This window comes from Cyanistes caeruleus, chromosome Z, assembly GCF_971803275.1.
Source record: "Cyanistes caeruleus chromosome Z, bCyaCae1.hap1.1, whole genome shotgun sequence".
Taxonomy (NCBI): Eukaryota; Metazoa; Chordata; class Aves; order Passeriformes; family Paridae; genus Cyanistes; species Cyanistes caeruleus.
Genome location: NC_141732.1, coordinates 1,825,110 through 1,846,145, shown reverse-complemented (window position 1 = coordinate 1,846,145; position 21,036 = coordinate 1,825,110). Strand labels below are relative to the sequence as shown.

The following is a 21,036-nucleotide window of genomic DNA, read 5'->3' as shown; positions in this document are numbered from 1 at the left end:
CTCTTGAAAGGCAAAGTTGGGAAACAACTCCCTTTTATTTCAAGGAATCAGATTCATAAAAATTACAGCCCTAAAACACAACAGCAGCCCAAAGCCTCCACACAAAACCTCTTGTATTTTATGCCTCCTTTTCTATTTCAGGTCCTCATTTGCCTAATTACTTCTCAGAGGCTGGCAGAGATTTTCCCTGCAGCGCTGAGCTCTGCTGACTGCAGAGACCCTACCTGGCACACTCAGTTAGTGCGTCAGCATTCTAGGTGGAAATGAATGAAAAATCAATCAGGGCAGCTGCAGTGGTAGCATACTCAACTCTAACCCACTTTGTGCATGGTTTCAAACATTTCATTGTGTGCTTAGGCATCTTTTAAAGTGGTAAGTGGATCTGAAGTAAAGCTGATCTTCCTAGTCAGCCCAATAAATGTTTTGTCATCTTTGCTGCTCAGCTCGAGCAAATTTGCCACCCTGACTGCTAAGTTAAGCTGCAGACTTGATGGAAAAGCCAAAACCTACAAGAAGATTGTTTTAATCTTGAAAACCTGTCACCAGCAGATTGCATCATGCAGTGGGTCGAGATACAGTGATAGAGCTTTGATTGTTTTAATTGTATTTGCAGACCAGACCTAGAGTAGGTCTGGAAAATCAAAAGTACACCAGAGCCTCTTTTGAAACACAGGTACTGCTTACATGTGGTCTTGGAAGGAGTTGGGCTCAGGAATATTTGTCTGTGCACTTATTTATTTTTTTTCTTGTTGCATTTCCGCACAGGCAGAGTTAAATTTGGATTGCCAGCTTCACTTAGTTGAAGTCCACAATAATATGGTCTAATATTCGTGCCCAAAAAATTAACTTCTGTAACTTCTGTCAGCTGAGTGGATTCAATACATTAAAAAAAAACCCTCATAAGATCACTGCTCAAACAAGTTGTGCAGTGCAACACTGTAAAAGGTTTCCAAAAATTCACAGTCCTCTCCCTGTGTGATGCCCTTACAGTGAAGAAGATTCTTTTGGCTGTAAAGATGAAGAGTCTACTTTTTCTGGTGCTGATCTCTGTCTGTTGGGCTGAACCTCACCCTGGCAACTCAAGTCTGGAGCATGAAAGAATTGTTCACATTCAAGGTAAGGAAATAAGTGAGAAAATACCAATATCTTCATATTGCTGAGGGAAACAGAATAATGTGCTTAATGATCCTTAATTAATTTTTTTTAATGTTGTCACACTGTTTTTTAAATGCTTTTATTACTGGTGACCAAATGTTTCCTAATCTGGTTCTGTTGAATTATTACTTCTCCTAAGCAAAGTGAAAAAAAAAGAAAGTTGCACTGTTTAATAGCACTTAGTAACAACCTTGTAAAGGTTAGTGAGTAAAGTACAGGATGATTTAAGACAGAGAGAAAAAGCATGCATCTTAAAGTAATAAACAACTGCAGTGGGTTGAGATACTTCAGTTTATTGTAGAATAGATTTGATTTTAAGAGGTCTGCTCTCCACATAGCTCTCCACAGCACAGAAATTTATTGCTGTGGTTTATTTAAAAAGGCTCAGCACATCAGAGATCTTAATTGAGCAACGTAAACCAGGGAGGGGAAAAAAAAATAAAAAAAGAAACTTACCCTGAAAGAAAAGTGCCTTTCCTCATACCTTTAATTCACACTAAATATTATCCTGGCCTTCTGCATAATCCTGTTTGGTTCATGTTTGAGTCCCAGAGATTATAGCTGTGCAGGATTTGAGCCTGCAGCACAATGCAGCTGTTTTTTCAGTCCCAGCTTCAGTCATTGAGGGTTATCCTGCACAGGAAGAATCAGGGGGTTTATGCAGTAAGGACAAGAAGAATGAGCAGGGATTTTCCTGCTCTCACTCCTGCCTTCCTTGAGCCTGGCTGAAATCAATTTTGCAAAATTAAGAAATGCAGAATTACCTTCCCTTCTCTCCCTATCTCTCTCTCCTTTTAAAGTTTGATTTCCCCCTCTCAACAGCCAGAAAATCGTGCTGTTTGAGTTTCTGTGTAAATATGAATTACCAAGATAGAGCAGGGCACCAGGAAAGGGCTGAACGCTCAGAAAATCACAGGAAAGTCACAGAAGTTAAAGGCACCCTGCACCTATTAAAAGAGGGATTGTCAAGGTCAGAGAGCTGCTCTCCCTCTGAGCAGAATCACAGGATGAAGGTCAAATGAAGGTGTGATGTCAAAATGAAGACCTATCGCTGCTCTGATGAGCACTTCTCTCCCAGGGCTCACCAATTTCCAGGAAATTTCAAACACTGATGTCTAATAAACATATATTTTGCCCTTCCTTGTATAGTGCAGCTTTTTATCTCTGAGCTTTACCTTTCTGGAGAGTTAAATTAGTGCAGTAAGTGTCATTCACCTGTCATACATGTCCCCTGTTACTAAACCAAGCAGTTCAGAGCTCACAGAGGTTTCAAGGTGAGCCCTTCTCCCTCCCCATGAGAACTCACCTGTGCCTCAAGGGTTTATTTTTTGAAGAAGAGCCGGATAAAGATTTAAATTTGAGCTCTCCCACCAGCTGGTTCAGGCTCTGAAATACACAGGCAGACCACAAATCAAAGAGGCTGAAACTGCTTGGGATGTGGCATTTTTGCTTCTGGTTTTTGCTATTCCTCTCTGCGTTGTGGAATCCCACCAGGGCTGGGATCCCTCTCCGCCCCAATGCTGCAGAAGAAATAAAAAAGAGATTAAAAAATCTACACCTGGAGATGGGATGGAGATCAGGGAATGCTGTAGAAGGTGTTCAGGTGTGAGGTTTTTTTAATCACATTAACAAATCCAGCATCCCTCTCCACAGCTGAAATGCAGGAGATGTGTAGCTAAACTCTGCCAGGGTGGCGTGCCTGGGAATGCCTTGGAATTACAAAAGGTGTGTGAACATTGTGTATTTAAGTACTTACAGAGAGGTGAAAGGGATTTCCTGAGGCAGAGAAGGAAACTGTTATATTCCCCATTCTTTACCTCATGCAATCTCCTGTAGGCTGAGTTTAATTTGTTGAAAAGCTGGGTTTCAGGTCTTCTTACTGTGAAAGGCTTTTCTGATATGGAAAACATCCTCCTAATTCTGCACATTTATTTTATGGTCTTGTTCTTCTCCTTCTGTTGTTTTTTGGCTTACAAATAACATTTTTTTCTTCTTTGAAATTCACTTTGAAACACCAATAAGATAGAACCATATACACACAGCTATCATTTGAGTGTACTTTTTAAATTCTTCTCTAAGTGTATCACCTCCTGATCCCTGTACTAGATGGATGCTGTCACCTGATAATATCAGGAATTCATCTTTACACTGGTTCTCATCTGAATTCTTGCTCCTTGAGTACACCCAGACAGAACTTTATTCCAGAATCTTTATTCCAGGATCCATAAAATCCTCATTTGCCTTTAGTATTTCTGTTTTCCACTTAACAGTGCTTTGTTCTTCAGACCTTGGATCAAATTTGCTCTTCCCAGCTGTGCTGCAGTGCTGATCAACAGCCTGTGGTGATAGAAAGTATTTAGCTGTCAATCTCCCTCACTGCCTCTTGAAATTAACAAGTACAAGCTTTATATCAATAACTCTTCATACTGGACCTCAAAGAGCTGTGTTTTGCACTCAGCATTAAATGTTATCCTACCTTTTTTACCCTTCTTTCTTCAAATATTTTAAATACCCTCTTTCCCCCCTCCAGTACTGCTTAACAAGCCATGTGAAAACTTTATTTATCCAAAAGTCACAATTACTTTACAAGCTAAAATTAGTGGAAATACTAGAGAAATTGTACTGGAGGCGGTTCACTGGCCTTTTTCATATATTTTTACCATATCACTCAATTCCCTAAGCTCCAAGCAAATAATACATCACATTCCTCAGCCTTACACATTTGTTTTTATTATATACCTGATATCAGATTACTCTGATTTTCTTTGGCAAGTATCTGTTTCATCTTATCCCTCTTTCTAGTCCTGACTCTATTCCTGCTGCTCAACAACCTTACTTCAAAATTTGATCTAAAACCATGTTTGCTGCTGAGGTCAGACTAATTAGCTGGTTCATGGTTGAATTACTTTCTTCACATGTATTTGTTATTTTGCTGCTGCCCAGAAATGCCTGGTACTGTCCTAAAGAGACAGGTGAGGTCACAGCTTCACCATCAGGTTTGCCACACCCATTGCCAGTAGGTCTGGGTACCCCAATTTTCTGCCCCTACATCAGTGTAAAATCTCCTGACAACTCTCTCAAATTCAATATTTTTCAATCAGAGCAGCGTTTCCTAAATTGTTATTGTTCTGCAATTATGCTTTGCTTTCATAGACACAAAGCTGTGCCTTTCAAATGTCCAATCCCTGGGAAAAAAGAGTTTTCTTTATCTTTACTAAACAGTTCCCCAGTCTCTCACACTGCAGTAGACACAGCTTTATGTCTTTGTTTTCTTTTAAATATTTCAGTTTTTCTCTAGAAATGATTTGCTGATTTCATCAACAGCTCTGTTCCTGCTGACAGTGTCAGTTCCAGCTCCTGGTTCTCTGTTGGTTAATCCTGTTAAATTTGGACTTGAGCAAAATTTCTTATCTGCAAGACAGTTTCACCTCCCTTCTTCTCACAGTGTTTTCAGCTTATTTCCTCTGTCCCAATTTCTTTTGTTATAAATTTTTTTCCTCCTTTGGTTTTATTCCTGCATCGATCAACAAAATTTATAAAATATGTAAAGCTGCATTTTACATCTTCTGTGGCCTTATTTTCTTTGCTGGAGCCTGTGGTGGATTTGATGGTTCTGGTCAGAAAGAAAACAGCATTGCTCCCAGAATATCAATGTAATTAGAGACTCAGATTTATTTTTTTTTCCCCCCCTGAAGATCTACAAAGTCTCTGTGACCCATGAGAGAGGATGGATCCTTTCAGTGCTCACTTTGTCCCTCTCTCTGATCTGCTCCTGGTGCTGCTCACTGACCAATTACCCAAAAAAAGAGCACCCCTGAGAGATAAGGGCACTCCCCTGGGTGTAGCTGCTCTGAGAATAAGGAGAGTTGACCAAGCCATTTAATTCCTGAGTTAATTACCTAAGGTGAACCACAGCCTTTAACACAATTCCAGTTTCTTCAGGCTGTAGAAACACAAGAGGCAGCACCAAGTTTGGTTCATGGAGGATCAAATTTAACATTTCAGCGTTCCTCTGAATGTAAGAAATTCATGTTATGCAGCATTTTGCTATGTTTGAGATGCACCCCTTTGCCTGCCAAGATCTCTGCACAGATTTATTTATGCATACCAAAAAAATATTTCAGCATGGCATTAAGAGAATACTTCTAAATGCTGCCCAATTGAAACAAAAAAATAAAAAAAAAAATTAAAAATAAAACAAGAGAAAGCAAAAAAAAAAAATCCTAAGCACACACAAATAAGTCTATTAACCAATAAGAAAAGCAGAGGAAAAGTTTGACCAACTTTTTCTCCAGTATAATGAGTTTTATTTACAGTCCACCTCTTTTTCTTGAAATCAAGTCTTGCTCTGAAAGAGCAAGAATCTGAACTGTTTCTGGACCAGACAAAAACATGATAAAAGATTAAATGCACTAATTCTTATCTGCTCAAGACAATCTTGGTTATCTTCATGCTTTTCCACATTTGACTTCTTTCCTTCTTCCCACCTTTCTGTATATTTCCACTTGCCACAACACTGACATTTTTTCCACTTTCTTGCCTTTGTGTTTCCTGCTTTATGTCTGGCTTGTTTTCTCCTCCTTGCTTTTTTGTTTTGCTGTTCAGGACAATTTTGAGGATGTGCTCTCGTTGAGGGCACCCCAGACTTCGTGCTCGGGAGCACACCCTAAGTGATAGGTTTATATCTGGGTTCTAAAAAACGCATATTGCTGCAGAAACACAAGGATTCACATGGGACACAGGTTTAAATCATTAATTTTCCTTTTTCTGGTTACGTTAGTGGAATTCCACGTTTATAAATAGCGTTTAGGGGTGAGGAAGGGACTGGAAGGGCTCCTTGAAGTTTCTGCGTAGCGTTTTGGTTTTGTCAAACAGTCCTCATGCCACCCATGAAGATTTACTTCTGTGAGGAAAGAGTGCAGAGACATTGCCTTGATTCCTGTTCCATCCTTTTTCCTTTCTTCTTTCTGCTCTGTGACACCTGATCTCCATGAAATTTATCTACACCCAAGAAAAGCACACTTAGAAGTTATTTAAGGCAATAATTCCAAAGAGATGATGTTTGTTATTTCCCTGATGGTTTTATGTGGTCTTAGGTCTCCTAGAAACCTAAACCTGAGTTAATATGTCCTCTTTAACAATCCCCTCTCAACGAGTTACTCAAGTTGAGGAGATGGAATCAGCTGAAAAATGTTTTATCCCAGCCTTGTAATGTCTTTTTTACAAAGACAGATTTCTTCTCTGCCATATATAAACCAGGTATTTTTAGCTGTACTATTATTTGGAAGCTGAAGCTTCTCACAAAGATTTATCTAGCATTTGTCTTACCAATTTTATATCAAAACTGAAGAGGAATGTGTTGGGGGTGTTCTATCCTGTCTGTTCAGAGGCAGGAACATGGGAGTTGGATCCTTGCCTTTTCTTTCTCATGACACAGCAAAACTGCATCCCTGCTTGAGCCAAAAAAGAACATCTTTTACCAGTCTTGCAGCTGATATATATATATAAAAGATTTTTAATTTTTTTTCCCCCAAAAGCAGAAGTAAAAAGATAACTAGTTAAAATACATATAGAAAAAATGTGCACTATGTGCAAAAAAGTGTGTGTAATTCTCCCTCATGTTTTTCCTCAGTGCTCTTTGAGTGGTACTCCCATACATCAGCAATGCATTTCTCTACTTTTATTTTAATAAAGTTTTAATTTTTAATTTAATTTTAAGTAAACACTTTAACAAATAACAAGTGCAAAAACAATAACAAAAAAAGTCTCTGTTTTTTTTTAAGCAGAATGGCATAGAATATTATTAAGCTAGGGGCCTGCTAACAGTGTGGAACATTTAGGGGAGACATGAATTCTGAAAAAACACTTCTGTGATGTCACCCCTTGCTCATGATTTTGTTTTTCCTGAATGTAAAAATGCACATTTGTTCTTCTGCTGTTGCTTTGTAAGACACTCCATGAAAATGCTGGAGTAAATAATTTTTGTGGCCAGCATAGAACTGTGGATAGTCCTGGTGGATAAAGCAGATAAAGCTGTTTGCCAGGGGTTGTGGTGTGGCTCATCCTCTCTGCCCCACACAGTGTTCTTGGCCCTCCAAGCCAGGCTTGCCATCATGCTGGTGTGCAAAACCCAGTAAAGGGAGAAAAGTAAATAAAAAAGGAGACCAGAAGAAATCCCCACAGTATTATTATTATTATTATTATTATTATTAGTAGTAGTAGTAGTAGTAGTAGTAGTAGTAGTAGTAGTAGTAGCAGTAGTAGTAATAACAATAACAATAACAATAACAATAATTATTATATAATTATAATTTTAAAAGTATATTTAATTATAATATAATTATAATTAAAAAGTATAATTAAAACACACACACACAAAAAAAACAAACAAAAAAACAACAAAACAAGCAACAAAACAAAAAACCAACAAACAGAACAGAAAAAAAAACAAAAAAAAGCCCACAAAAAACCCCAAAAACAAAACAAAAACACCACAACACAACCCAAAAAACAGCCCACAATTAAAAGACAAACAAACCTTAACATATACTAAAATTTTGAGCTAAAAAAAAATTTGAGGGACTGAAGTGAGAGCTCCAAAAGAGCAAGGCCACCTTAGTGTCCTTGAAATGGGCATCACACTGACCAACACCAAGGTTAGAAATGGACAGAGCAATGACCACCAGAGCAGGAGTGCTCATTGTGCCACTTTCACACTGCTGGGGAGGCAGAGATGAGGAGGAGGAGGAGGAGAGAACAGGTGCCTAGCCTGTGCCTCATCATTTAAGGTAGCAAAATATCCTTTCCCTCACAATTCAAACCAGATACTGAGATACAGCAAAGCCAGCCCACAAAAAATCAATGTTTTAAGTGAGTTTTCATCTTTTGTCAGGCAGCCTTTCCCTACAGCCTGGGACATGTGTGTTGTCCTGCAGAGCTGGACTCCTTCTGCATCCAACCCTGTTCCAGCCAGCTTGGCTGCTCCTGCACTGTGCTTTTTGCCTTTGTCATCCACCTACCTGCACCAAAAGGATTAACAAAAGGCCACAGTCTGTCAGAATCAATAGCAGGGAGGCAGGAGTGGAAAGAAACACTGAAAATTAGTCAGCAGTGGGGCCTGGCTCTGTTCTAACAGCTCGGCTGCTGCCTGTCTGACCATGCAAAATGTGCCTGGAAGGGTGGAAAACTCCACCTGGGAAATCTTTATAATCCCAATTCTGCCCTTGGAGCTGAGACCAGAGCCAGTCAGCAGGGTGCTGCCACCTCTGTCCCATCAGAAGGAGCAGCTGGAAGCTGCCCAGCACTGCTCATCCACCATCTGAGGCTCAGCAGTGATACCTGAGACCTGCCCTGTCCCCAGCAAAAATCCAAACTGTCCTGCTTGTAAGGACAGCTCCTCAATGAGGGTTAAACCCTCCTTATTCCAGGGGTTCCAGAGTCCTACAGTTGTTTGGCTGTTCACCTCATGAATTCTCTGGTATTTCTGGTAATTCTGGTATTTCTGACAGGAGCAGCTCTGGGAAAGAAGTGTTATCCTCCTCAAGTGACACCCTGGGCTCTGTGACCACACCTGGGTGTCCCACCCTTTTCCTTCTTGAAGCCGCCTTTCAGATACCCCTGCCATTTAGAGACAAAAGCAATTTTATTCAGAAGTATTAGCCTTGTAAGAATGCCCATGAAAGGAGCAGCCAGGGAGCTACTGCCCTTCAAATCAGTGTTTCCTCTCCCATCACTGTCCCCATCATCCCATCACTGATCTCCCATCATTGCTTCACAGCAGATCAGTCCTTGTTTCACTTAGATGACCCAGGAATCAGTAAGCATTTTGCTCATTTGAGCTGAGTTTCACAACAGTTAAAGCGGAGACAACCACATATTTTAAATTAAGGGGTCCTGATTTGCTCTGTGTTTGGTTTCCTGGGGGTTTGGATTTTTTGTTGGTTTGGTTTTTTTTTTAAATTTGTCAGCTCCAGGAAGAACAGGACCATTCATTTTGCCACACTCCAAAAAATGTGCAGTTTAGGTAGATTTATCCTTGGCTTTCACTGGCTACTGGATAATAAAGACCTCTAAGCCTCTTGCCAAACCCCTGTCATCTAATTTTTAATCCTGAGTCCCTGCTGCCTTCATGTCTTTTAGTCCAAACTGTCCCTCATTCCCCAGTCTGACATCTGCTTTTCCTCGAAAGCCAGAGATCCTTCGTCCTCTCCCAGATCCAGGAGAAGCAGCAGCAGCAAAGTAATTTTCTGCCTCACCGTCTTTCCAGTGAGAAGGGCACATCATCCCATTTTCTGTAAAAAAAAATAAATAAAAGACCAGCCTTTTATAAAACTTGTGGGTGGAAGCACATTCCAAGTGTCACATCTCCCTTGGAACTTCCAGGGGCAAAGGAGATATTCCAGGATGAGAAAAGCCATGTTTTCCTTTCCTTTTCTGGGTTAACATCCCCTCTGTTCTTTACAGCCACTGAGACTCAGGTGATGGCTGCTGCTGAGGGCCAGAGGAGGCAGAAGGCAGCCAGCAGTTTCGGGAGGAGCATCCCCAAATTAGGATGCTGATGCTGGAGTCAGAGGTGACAGTGCTCTGGGCAAGCCTCCAGCCCTTGCTGGCACAGGCACAGTTGTTAGAAAGAGTGAGCATTGACAGCCTGAGTCAGAGCCTCCCTGCTGCCCCAGTCCTTTCCACTAATATTTATTAACTTGACTATTTCAGTATTAAAGACCCAACATAGCTGAGCTCTGAATCAGATTTCTTGGTAATAACCACCCCAAAGCATAACATTTCTCCTCCCAAGGTGGACAGAGGACAGTGGAACGTCTTTGTCCCCAAAGGAAACAGGAAAATTTGCAGACAAGCTGTGCTGGCTGTCTTCCCTTTCCTCCTCCTGTGGAAACTGCTGGTAACACTTTCTGTGGTGCCTCGCCTCAGATCACCTCTCTCCTTGGATGCTCTCCCCAGAAAGGGGGAAGATGGATAATTAGAGCATCCCTGAGCCTCTGGAAAGGCAGGCAGTGGAAAAGAACATCATTTAAAAGGGGCTGTAGGTGACCTGCTCTGCAGCTTTGGCTTTTCACCAGGCAGGAAGGTCCCTCACCCTGGTAAAACACCTCGCAGCACTCAAACCTGCTCATTCTTGGAGCCCTGGCCTGTGCAGGGAACAGCAATGCTCTGGACACAGCACCTCCTGACAAAGGGCTGCACCTTTGTGATACCTGTTTTCCTCAAGCAGATGCACATTTGCACTCAGCAAGCTTGTCTTGGCAATTACCACCCTCAGACGTGTTTGCACAAACACAAAATGCTGCGTTCCCTGGGGTGCAGCTCAGTGCAGGAGTGGACAGAGAGGGAAACCCAGCTGAGGCTGCAGTTCAGGCCGATATTTCATTTAACCACAGACATGTCACCAGGACTCAGAAGCCTGGGACTGTCTGGGGACATTTATGACCCAAAAGTCTCCCTGCAGACCCCTCGTGCTGTGGACACACCGCAGATTCCTGCAGTGCTGAGGACAGAGGCCTGGAGGGGTGGGATAGACACTCCATGGAGAGCTCACCACCCGAATCCTGTCATCCCAGCCCTTCCCTCCATTTGGGAAATTTTCCCAACAGTTTCTCCTGAACCAACCCAGATTCATCCCCAGCAGAAAATTGCTGCAAGCCCCTCAGCAGCCTATGTTTTTTGGGAGCTTACCCACAGCTTTTGTTGGATTGAGGGAGAGCCAGGCCGAGCCTTGGCCTGGGGAATCACATTTCTAGACAGCCACATCGACCTGCAGAACATGCCCAGGGGGTTGCAAAGACTTTGTTGACAGCCTGTGAATGCAGAATAAGGTTGGTGGTGCTTTCACAGTGAGATGGTGATTTTCTGGGGGTTTTGGTCGCTGTCTCAGTGGTCAAGGACAGCAAACCCAAGGGGAGCGCTGAGCTTGCTCAGCCAGTTTTGCAAACTTCGCACGAGGAGCAAGGCAAGAGGCAATGGAAGGGGGGGAAATTCTCACTTTTGGGTACATCTGCTGACTAGCACATGAAATCTGCATTTCCCAGGGTTTTCCCAGGGCAGCACAGCCTGTAAAAGCCCCAGAGACTCGGGGCTGGAAGTGAGCACCTGTCCCAGCTGACTGTCCTAAGCAAAATTATTTCACAGGGCAACATCTGCTGTGGTGACCTACCAGAGGGAAGGAAAGCAGGAATCCTGGGGTGAGGAGGAGAGGAGACAGGTCTCTTACAGGTTTGCATGAAAAGTGAGGTCAAAATATAAAAGATAAAACAGTGACAAGTTTTAAGGAGAGTCAGAAGAAAAGATGAGGAGAAACAACATTGGGATGATGGAGAGAGTGGGCAGCAGAGGATCAGATTTTACATTTGGACTTCCTTACTATGATCAGAAGAGGAACTTACACTCAAAAGTTAGAATAAAATACAAGTACAAATGCCTAAAATTTTAGAATTTTGCTGACACTTTTCATGTCAGTGTAAATAGTGTTGCTTGATATATTAACATTTTTCCTGCTCTTGTGAGTGGGATCCTCTGGATCCCAGGCTGCAAGGAGCTTTTTGTGCTGCTGCCTGAACAAAGCTGAATCCCTCCCAGAAAAATTGGATTGTGGAAATAAAAAACAAAGCATTGCTAGACAACTCTTGAGCAAGGAAAATAATGGGGTTTGCTTCGGAGCCTTTTATGGGTGATGGTGTTCATTCATCAGCAGTACAGCTCTGTTAATCTATTTACACAGTGCCCTCCTCATGATTATAGGATGGTCTCTGCCTGTGTGAGGGGCACTGAGGTTCTTTTAGGTGAGCAAATAATTATTTACAACAGGTTTATAAACCTTATTATAAACACAGGTCCAGAATGATTGCAGGGCACTGATCCTGCAGCTGGTTGTTACGGCATCGACCACATTTGTTTTGCAAAAGGAAGAGTGCAAACAAATTCTTGGGGGTGGGTAGTTTTTTTTGACATTCTTCTCCTCAAATCCTACAGAAAATGGGCCCCGTCTCCTCGTGGTAGCAGAGCAAGCCAAAATCTTTTCTCACCGCGGCGGCAACGTGACACTGCCATGCAAATTCTACCACGAGCACACGTCCACCGCCGGCTCAGGAACCCACAAAATCCGCGTCAAGTGGACCAAGCTCACCTACGATTACCTCAAGGAGGTGGATGTGTTCGTGGCCATGGGGCACCACAGGAAGAGCTACGGGAGCTACCAGGGCAGGGTGTCCCTGCGGGAGAGCAGCGAGAACGACGCCTCGCTCGTCATCACCAACATCAGGCTGGAGGACTACGGCAGGTACAAGTGCGAGGTGATCGAAGGGCTGGAGGATGACACGGCAGTGGTGACTCTCAATCTGGAAGGTAGGTGACACCTGAGTCACACCTCGAGTAGGATTGATGTGGTGTTAGGGAATTCCTGCTTTCTTTTTGATTTCTTTTCCCCCTCCTGGTACTGGTGATGTTGTTTTATCAGATACTGGTTTATCACTGATGTTATCAGTGATATTTGTGTTATCACTGATTTTGTGTTATCAACAATAACAGCAAGCTGAGGAAGCAGAATTCATTGTGCCCCAGGGAATCTCGGTCTGGCACCCCGTGACAACAATCATGTCAAAAATGTCATGACAAAATATTGGAAGAACATTAGGGCTACTATAGGTCATGCTAGCCCGTGGCTTGTCCAGACTCCAGCCAGACCCGGTGTGAGAGGAGCCAAGAAAGGATGAGCAAACACAGTATGAAGAGTTACATCTGTTTTTAATTTTCTCCTGTCATTTTGCAGAGGCCGCTGCATCTTTTTACCTAGGTGAAATTATTTCAAATTCCCCCCCAGTAGTAACTTACAAAACTTCAGGATATTTTAGATTATCAAGAAAATGCAAATTGTCTCTTAAAGATGAAAAATGTTGGAGTAGTTATCCAGAGACAGTGGGTTTGCATTTTTGCAGCCTTATAATTAGATAAGATCTTTATATTACCTGTCAGGATAGCTCCTACATGTAATGTCATTTTTTTCAGCATTATTCTTGAAATGAGTAAAGTGAAAAGGTAATGAAATGGGTTTAAAGAGGACTAAATTTCAGCTTTCCTTACTTCTTATGCAATTCAGATACATTTTATGAGTCTCAATGCACGTAAAAGGGTGTTTAGCCCTTTCCCTTTTTTTTTTCCCAAAGCACTGCACTGAACACAGAGGTTTCATGAAGACATTTCACATCTCTGACACTTAGCAGCAAGTGTGTGCCAGAGGGATCCTGAGAGAGGGAGAGGAGAAAGAAAATAAAAGGGGGAAAGGGGAAAAGGGGAAAAGAGGAAAGGGAGAAAATGTGAAGGAGGAGAAGGAGAAGGAGAAGGAGAAGGAGAAGGAGAAGGACAAGGACAAGGACAAGGACAAGGACAAGGACAAGGACAAGGACAAGGAGAAGGAAGAAAGGAGGCAAGGAAAAGGGAGAAAGGAGGCAAGGAAAAGGGATAAATGGAAAAGAAGGAAAGAAAGGAGGAAAGGAAAAGGGGAAAAGAGGAAAAGGAAAAAATGAAAAGGAAAAAGGGAAAAGAAAAAGGAAAAGGGAAGGATACAGCTAGCCTGCACAATTATAATGTCTGAGTGGTTCTTGGAACTAAATTGACATAATGGCTTAGTTTACTTCTTTACATCTATTCTTTCATTCCTGGCTGGAGGCCACAGAAACTTCCCACTTTGGACTGCTGAAAATCCCTGCCCAGTTTCCATGCCAGCGGGGTACTGCATTTAGGTTGTTCCACTCCACATAATTCATCTTTAACAAGAACCTACCCTGTTCTCTTCAAACTTTTGAGTTAAAGAAAACTGGGCATTTACATATTTAGCCTAAGTTCTCTAAAGCTTCTATGAGTGAAGACAGAAATGAGTTGGAGGAGAAAACACTTTATTCTTCTCTGGTGCCCAAAAGCTCTTGTGTGTTCAGCCTCCCCTCTGCTGGGGCAGTTTCTGTAGGGGCTGCTCAGCTGCTCAGCCGCTGAAGGGAGAGCAATTCCTCTTGGCAGACTCAGCTTTACCTGAGTGAAACAAGGCTCTCCTCACCTGCCCCAGCTCTTGCTTCCTCTGCAGCAAAAGTTCATCATTTTTCTGCTGTTAAAAGCCATGGAACTGTGCTGTGAACACTTCCTGCTGTGCCTGGGAAGGGGAGATGCTGATGGACGGGGAAGGAGAGCAAGTTTGCCTGAAGCTTGGTACAAATTCTTGTGCACATGCAGAATTTCGTACCTGAAGTGCATTATTAGATGGCAACTACAGTGGCAGAGCAAAGAGAAATCATTTCTTTACTGCATGCAATAACACAAGGGAGATTTGTTTTGAAAAAGGGAAATATTTTACCTTTTTTACTGTTACTGTTTTGTAATATAGCACCAGCCTTGGATACAAGGTCAAGGTCCCCCCCTCCAAAACAAGGAAATTCATAAATAGAGAAGGAATCATATTTCTTCAGCCGACTATGCTCCAACCTGCATTCAAATGAAAGTGTATATATTTTAACCAGTGTCTGACTAACATAAGGAGCAATGTTTTCTCAGTGATTTTTGTCAAACACCAGACAGATGTAAAGGCTGTTCATTTCTGACATTGTGGAATGGTGTCTCTTAAACTGGCAGGAACATTTTCTTTGCAAAATGAAATAATTTTTTTGAAATTTGCAAAACTTTATGGTAAAATGTAAGCTTTCAAGTAAGATAAGAGTGGTGAGAGTCAACACAAGCTTGCTTGTGTTGACTAAATCCAGTAATTCTGGGTCTGTGGTACACTGAAATTTCCTAATAAAAAGATAATTATTAAAACATAGTAATATTACAGTGGAGATTTATAGCTGATAGAATATATTCCTCTGTTTGCATGCCCCTGTGTTTATTTTTCCAATAGCCCTGCAGGTTTATGTAGTTCTGGCATTAATTGCCATTTCATGCATTTGAGCAAAGCAGAACAGAGCTGGGGGGGAAAAAAACAAAAACAATATTTGGACAAAAAATTAAAGTATATGGGCCCATTCTAACACTCTACAGTCTGGTGTAAATAATCAGGTTGATCTCACAGTGGGAATGATTTGCATCAGCAGCCTGATGTCCTGAGGTGGTGGCCTTAAGGATGTTGATTGGCAGCAGGACAAAGCCATTTTCACCCAGGAATGCCCAAGAGCAGTGCAAAGCAGCTGGTGGCTCCCGTGTGAGCTCCCTGTACAAAACCCATGGCTGTGTATCAATATCAAAATTGTTGACCTCCACCTCAATGGACCTTTTTTCTTCTCCCACTCTGATAGCATTTTATTCTTACAGGCCTTAAAGGCCTCCTGGGGTTGTCATGAAATAAACCATCCATCACAACTGGGCACTTTTAGCTTTGTGAAAAACACTGAAGTTAGTCTGAATTTGTTACATACCTTGCATTTTTGTGTTTTCTCATTTTATTTAATTTGGGATCACATTTTATCCCCAGACCTGAGAGATTATGCTGAGCACCAGCAAAAACTAAGAACTGGAGCTTTCCACAACCACCAGCTTTAGGATCTTTTCAGTCATGTCATTATTTTCACCCTGCTTGTAGCCTGAAGAAGCAGGAATGGCCCTGGGGCTCGTGAGGGGTTGGTCTGGGCACAGCAGCTGCAAAAAGTTGAGGAAAGCAGGGCATTCTTTATGGAGAATCAATTTCATCACCAAAGACATTTTCTCTCTGAGCTGGCCTTGCTCTCCTCCTGCACATAAAATATGGATCATGAGTTTTACACTCTTTGTGTCCTGAAAGTCAAAAGCCTGACATATTAAAAGGCCTCAGACAGCAGGCAGATATTGTTGCCCGAGTAGTAAGCAAAAAAAAGAATCCTCAGCTTACATTAAATTTTGTTTACGGCAGCTTTTTACAGTCCCACACTAAATTTTCTTTATGTTTGTGCTTTGCTAGTTTATTTCCCCGTGAATACCTGGCGCTGTAATGAATCTCACTGCGCCAGGTTTGTGAGTTTGGCCTCCTGGGCATGGAAAGCTCCAGCCCTGAGGTGCTGCTCAGGCACAGGTTTTGTGTGTTTTGTGTGGTTTTTGTTTTGCCCTTCCTTCAGGAGAGCCTTGGGAGGGGTGACAGAGAAAGCAGGACAATGCTAAGCAGCCAAAGGCAGGTTTTTACTCTATTAGAATTATTTATTAATAGTTTCGCTCTTCAAAGGGAGGTGAGAGTTGAACACAGGCTATAAAATAATTACCTTTCACATCCAGCTCTTCTGGGAATTTGAAGATCTGGATAAAATCATTAAAAGCCTCTGTAGAAAGCAGCCTCTAGATAGAAGCTAACCCTTTGTGTAGCTCCCCAAGAACCAAAAACCACCAGCATCTGAGTTCTTGTTTTGAGCTATGTGGGTCTTTAGGTCCAAGAAAGGAGAAAAAAACCCAAAAACCAGGCATCCCTTTCAAAACCAGACTCTATAGTTCAAAATAGCTCAAACAGAACCATAAGCTTCATATAAACAATTTTTTTCAAATTGTCAAAACAATCATTTTCCTATTCTGTTCATTTGGTCTTCAGCTGGATTTAAACAATGGGGAATTCAGAGTTGAAACCAACAGGAAATCAACTCCATGCTCTCAAGAGCAGGAGAAATCAGATTTAGCCTAATAATGCCATATTTGTTTCCTCTGTGTGTTGCTGTTACATCCATAAAGACACCAAATAAAAACCAAAACCATTTCTGATATCCTCTGTGTGATAATCCATTCTACTCTTTGATGAAAAACTGATTTTATAGGACACAGCTTTTGTGGGTCCCTAGAACAAAAACAAAAAGAGGGGGGCTGTCAAGAGCAGACCAATGTAATTCCTTCTGTGGCAGGGTTTTGCAGACAGAGCTGTGTTTGCACATGCTCTGAAAAAATGGTCCTTAAAAGATGCAGGTGAAACAAAAAGCTTAAAAAAACTCGCCTGAAATTGAATTGAAACTGAAAATGATGACACAAAAGGAAAGTGTTAAAAAATTTGGGAGTACTTAGGAGAGCAGAGAGGCAACAGTCTCCAAATTTTTGATAAAGGGGGCAGAAATACAAGGGAATAATCTTCCCTGGGCCAGATCAGTGCAGTTTGTGTATTTTTATTGCGTAGAAATAAGCAACCCCACTGACAGTAATGGGATGCTGTGGGGACACTGTCTAAAGGTTCAGTTTCATTTTTAGGGAGATTGATACCTGCTGACAGCCAGTGGCTGGATGATCACACATCTGACAGTTCTGACAGGCAGGAAAATGATGGAGACTCTGTGAAAATGAGGGGGTCACCAGTTTTTATGGAATTTCAGGAATCCAGCATGGAAAACTTGGCCATCGAGTGTACGGACCTGCCAAGATAAAACTGTACCCTACAGTACAGTAAATAGCAAACCCTACTGCTGCCCCATGTTTACACTGGCTGCAGGAAAACTTACTTTCCAGTTTTGGCTAAAACTCAAGTAAGCCTTTCTTTACTCCAGCTGTGAAAAGATTTTTTTATTATTTTTTTTTTTCCCCCGTATGGATCAACAGAAATTTGTGTTATTCTGTTTCCACGTGTCAATAGTCCTGGTGCTAATTGTGTGTGGTGCTGGCTTAATTAACGCTCATAAACCAATAGAGGAGTTGAGCTTTCTGAGGTTTTTTTTCCTCATATTGTTGTTTTGAGTAAATGCTGGAGTTCCTTGTGCTGACAGTGTGTTTGAAGTGACTACTTGCACTGAATTTTAGGGGTTACCTACGTATAAGACTTTGAAATATAAATAAGATAAATACATTCCCAAAAAAAACCCACAGCAAGTGGAGAAGAGCTGTACATTTTCTCACTTGGATGAGAAATCCATAGAAGTGCTGGTGTTCCTGTGGGGAGGATATATAGTACAATTCTCATGTCCTGATTTGGTAGAAATCCCAATTTCCATTACAGGATTCATTTCCTCAGCTGCAGTTGCTTGGTCACAGGTGCATACATCCCCTCCTCTCTCGGCATCAGATCCATTCTCCGCTGAGCTGGTGTGTCTCAGGTTCTTCCTGTCTCTTTTGGGGGCAAGGAGGTCCTTCCCTGGGGGCAGAACCAATTCCAGAGAATCCTGGGTTTGGGAGAGAAGCCACGCCATGATTCCTTATAATGGAAATTAATATCCCCACTCGGGCTCCACACAGGGCTTCCTTGGGGTAGGGAATGGGATCACCAGGGTCAAGCCAAGGCTCCTCAGCTCTGCCTTCCCACAAAGTCACCAGATTTTAACCTTCTGAGGCTGGAGGTTTTTGTCTCCCTGCGTTTTTTAAGCTGAATTTGTTAATGTTTGGGAGCGGGTGTTTTGTCTAGCGGCAGAGCACGGGGCTGGAGTCAGAAATTGAGGCTCAGTGCTTTGGGAACAGCAAGGAGCCTCAGGACAGCTTTTGTCCATTCAGGAACAGATGGGATGGATTACACTTTGACGGGTTTGTAAGGTCCAGGGCTGAGGAAGACGCCCTGCCATTAACTAAAGCTCAGTAAAAGAAAGGGGAGATGAAAATCGAGCTCTCACTATGAATTTTATCAAGGTTTGGTGGGGAAATTAAGGAGGAAAAAAAAAAAATTAACAAAACTGCAAGGTAATGCAAAACTGCACAAAGCACATACCCAGTCCATTTTCCTCAGCAAAATCTCCCCTGGCCACCCCCAGCTGCAGGGTGAAATTAATGCTAATCAGTTGCAGGCTTGTACTGCAGATGAACTCCAACAAAAAATCAGCTTCTATGCAGTCTGCTCAAATATAGCCCAAAGCTAATATTACAGTTTAGTGCACATTTATGTTATAAAAACATTATGTCCCAAGCTGTCAAACTCAGATTTGTAACACATTTACATACACAGCTAGCCCCTTTTGAAAAGTGATTTTGGAAACCTTAAGGAATCAAGTCTGTTTAAATAGCTGTCAATTAGTTGTTGCTCAGTTTTTAGAAGTATGTAAGTTTATATCTTGATCTTTCCTAATTGTAGGGTGTTTTTTTAATGTATATGCAAATCAAACACATGTACTGGAAAAGGAGTCTGTTGTCTGGGGAAATGTAGTTCTGAAAAAATAATAAGTATTAGATTTCGAATAAAGTAAAAAGGCTTGGATTCCTATTACATTTGCTAAATTTTTATTATACCCAGTGATATTTCTATCCATTAGCACTGACGAAGAATGGATATTTTCTTAACAAACATATGATGAAGGAAAAACAGAGATCCAGAAAAATAGGAAACATCTTCAGTGTCTTGTTTATGAAGTTAAATTTAACACAGGTTGTGTTACATTACATTCATACGCTGCAGTTCAGAACATCACAAAACAGAAAAGCCCTTTAACAAAGGATTTACAAAAAGGGAAGAACTGAAGCAGACTCTTTAGCTAATTGAGGAAGGAGAGCAAAATATTGTTTATTATTACCCTGCCAAGTTTACATTTGCATGCTTTATTTTCTTGGACCAAGTCACTGAGGATTTCTTGGACCAAGGACTGAGATTTAGTAATAGCAAAGACTTTGTTTAACAAAAATAACACTTGGATGACAGAAGGGTGAGGGAGAGTAGAGGAAGCAAGGGGACTTTAGGAAACTGGTGGAATAGATACAGAAATGGGTTAGAATGTTCTGAAAGAAGAGTGGCTTCATCACATGGTGACCGCCATGCTTGACCACTGTGTAATTTCTCTATCCTGTGCTGCGCTGCCCTGAGGACAATGAAATTGTTATAGTCAAAAGGATCCAACAGCAGGAAAAAAGTAAAAAGAAAGGTGGATATTTATGCCAGTGCTAAATTTTTGGCTGATGTGTTATCTTGTCTTCAGTCCCTCTGAGTCCTACAGCACTTAGATCTACAGAGATGTCTGAGGATAAACATTCTGAGCTGGATCTTCTCTAATACCATTTTATTTCAGCTTATTATGAGGCTGGGCTAAAGCCAGCTGTAAAATTTAGGTCTGGGTTAAGTTTCTAAGCCCTGCCAAAGATTAGGGTGGTCTGATCCAAATTTTGTTTCAAGTCTCTCTTTTCCCTTTTATCAAACCCACATGGGGAGGTGGTCCTTCGGTGCTTTCTGAGATGTCTTTCATGCTCCAAGGAACAATGCTTAACTTCTTTTTTATAAAACAAGCAGAAGAAGGAAAAAAAACCCAAAAGCTGTCGGGTAAAGGCAGTGACTGTGATTCGATGTCACTTTTTAAACCACTCTGGAGCTGTCCCCAAGTTTCCCAGCCCCTCTTGGATGTCCTCTGTCTGCTGTAGCTGTCTGCAAGGGCTGGGCAGCCAGGAGCACCAGACAGGGCTTGGGTTCAGGCTGTGTCCTTGTCCCCTGGGGTGGAAGACAGCATTTGGCAGGGCCATGCTCCTTGCACAGCCACCCTCCCTCAGGCTGAGCCCTCAGTGCTGCGGGGGCAGAGAGGGACGCTGGTGTCACACATGGCTTGTGACCAGGGCTGTGCCACCATCTGCCCTCTGTGAGGGGCTCACCTGCCCTGAGAGGTGGCAAATGGCCCAAAACCAGGTGGAAAGCAGCAGGAAAGTCTCCCACACAGATCCGCTGATTTAATTTCCCCATAGCTGTTCCTGCTTTAAAACCTGAAGTTGTGCTTCCTACCAGATTGAAATGCTGTTGTTAAGGCAGACATTCCCATTCCTGGAATAATATAAAATTAATTTAAAAAAATAATGAAGAAAAAAAAACCAAACAAAAAACAAAACAAAAAACAAGTGAACAAAAAAAAAAAAAAAAACAAAACACAAAAACCCCCAAAAAGCAAACAAAAAAGCAACTGTCTTGAATCTCTCAGGAAATCTTGGTAAGGTCTCATGCAAAGAACACAATGCTCTTTTATGTTGATCTAAACATTTTGTCTCAATGTCTATCCGTAAAAAGAA

General features: G+C 41.8%; 1 protein-coding gene across 2 annotated transcripts in view; it reads left to right on the top strand.

Moving 5' to 3' along the window:
• HAPLN1 (hyaluronan and proteoglycan link protein 1) overlaps positions 1–21,036 on the top strand; it is a 64,041-nt gene that overhangs the window by 30,111 nt on the left and 12,894 nt on the right. For both annotated transcript variants that reach the window (XM_086868063.1, XM_086868064.1), the window contains exons 2-3: positions 991–1,116; positions 12,139–12,510. In XM_086868063.1, the coding sequence (XP_086724189.1) occupies positions 1,017–1,116; positions 12,139–12,510 (472 nt within the window). In that variant the 5' untranslated portion in view covers positions 991–1,016. The remainder of the gene's footprint in view (positions 1–990; positions 1,117–12,138; positions 12,511–21,036) is intronic.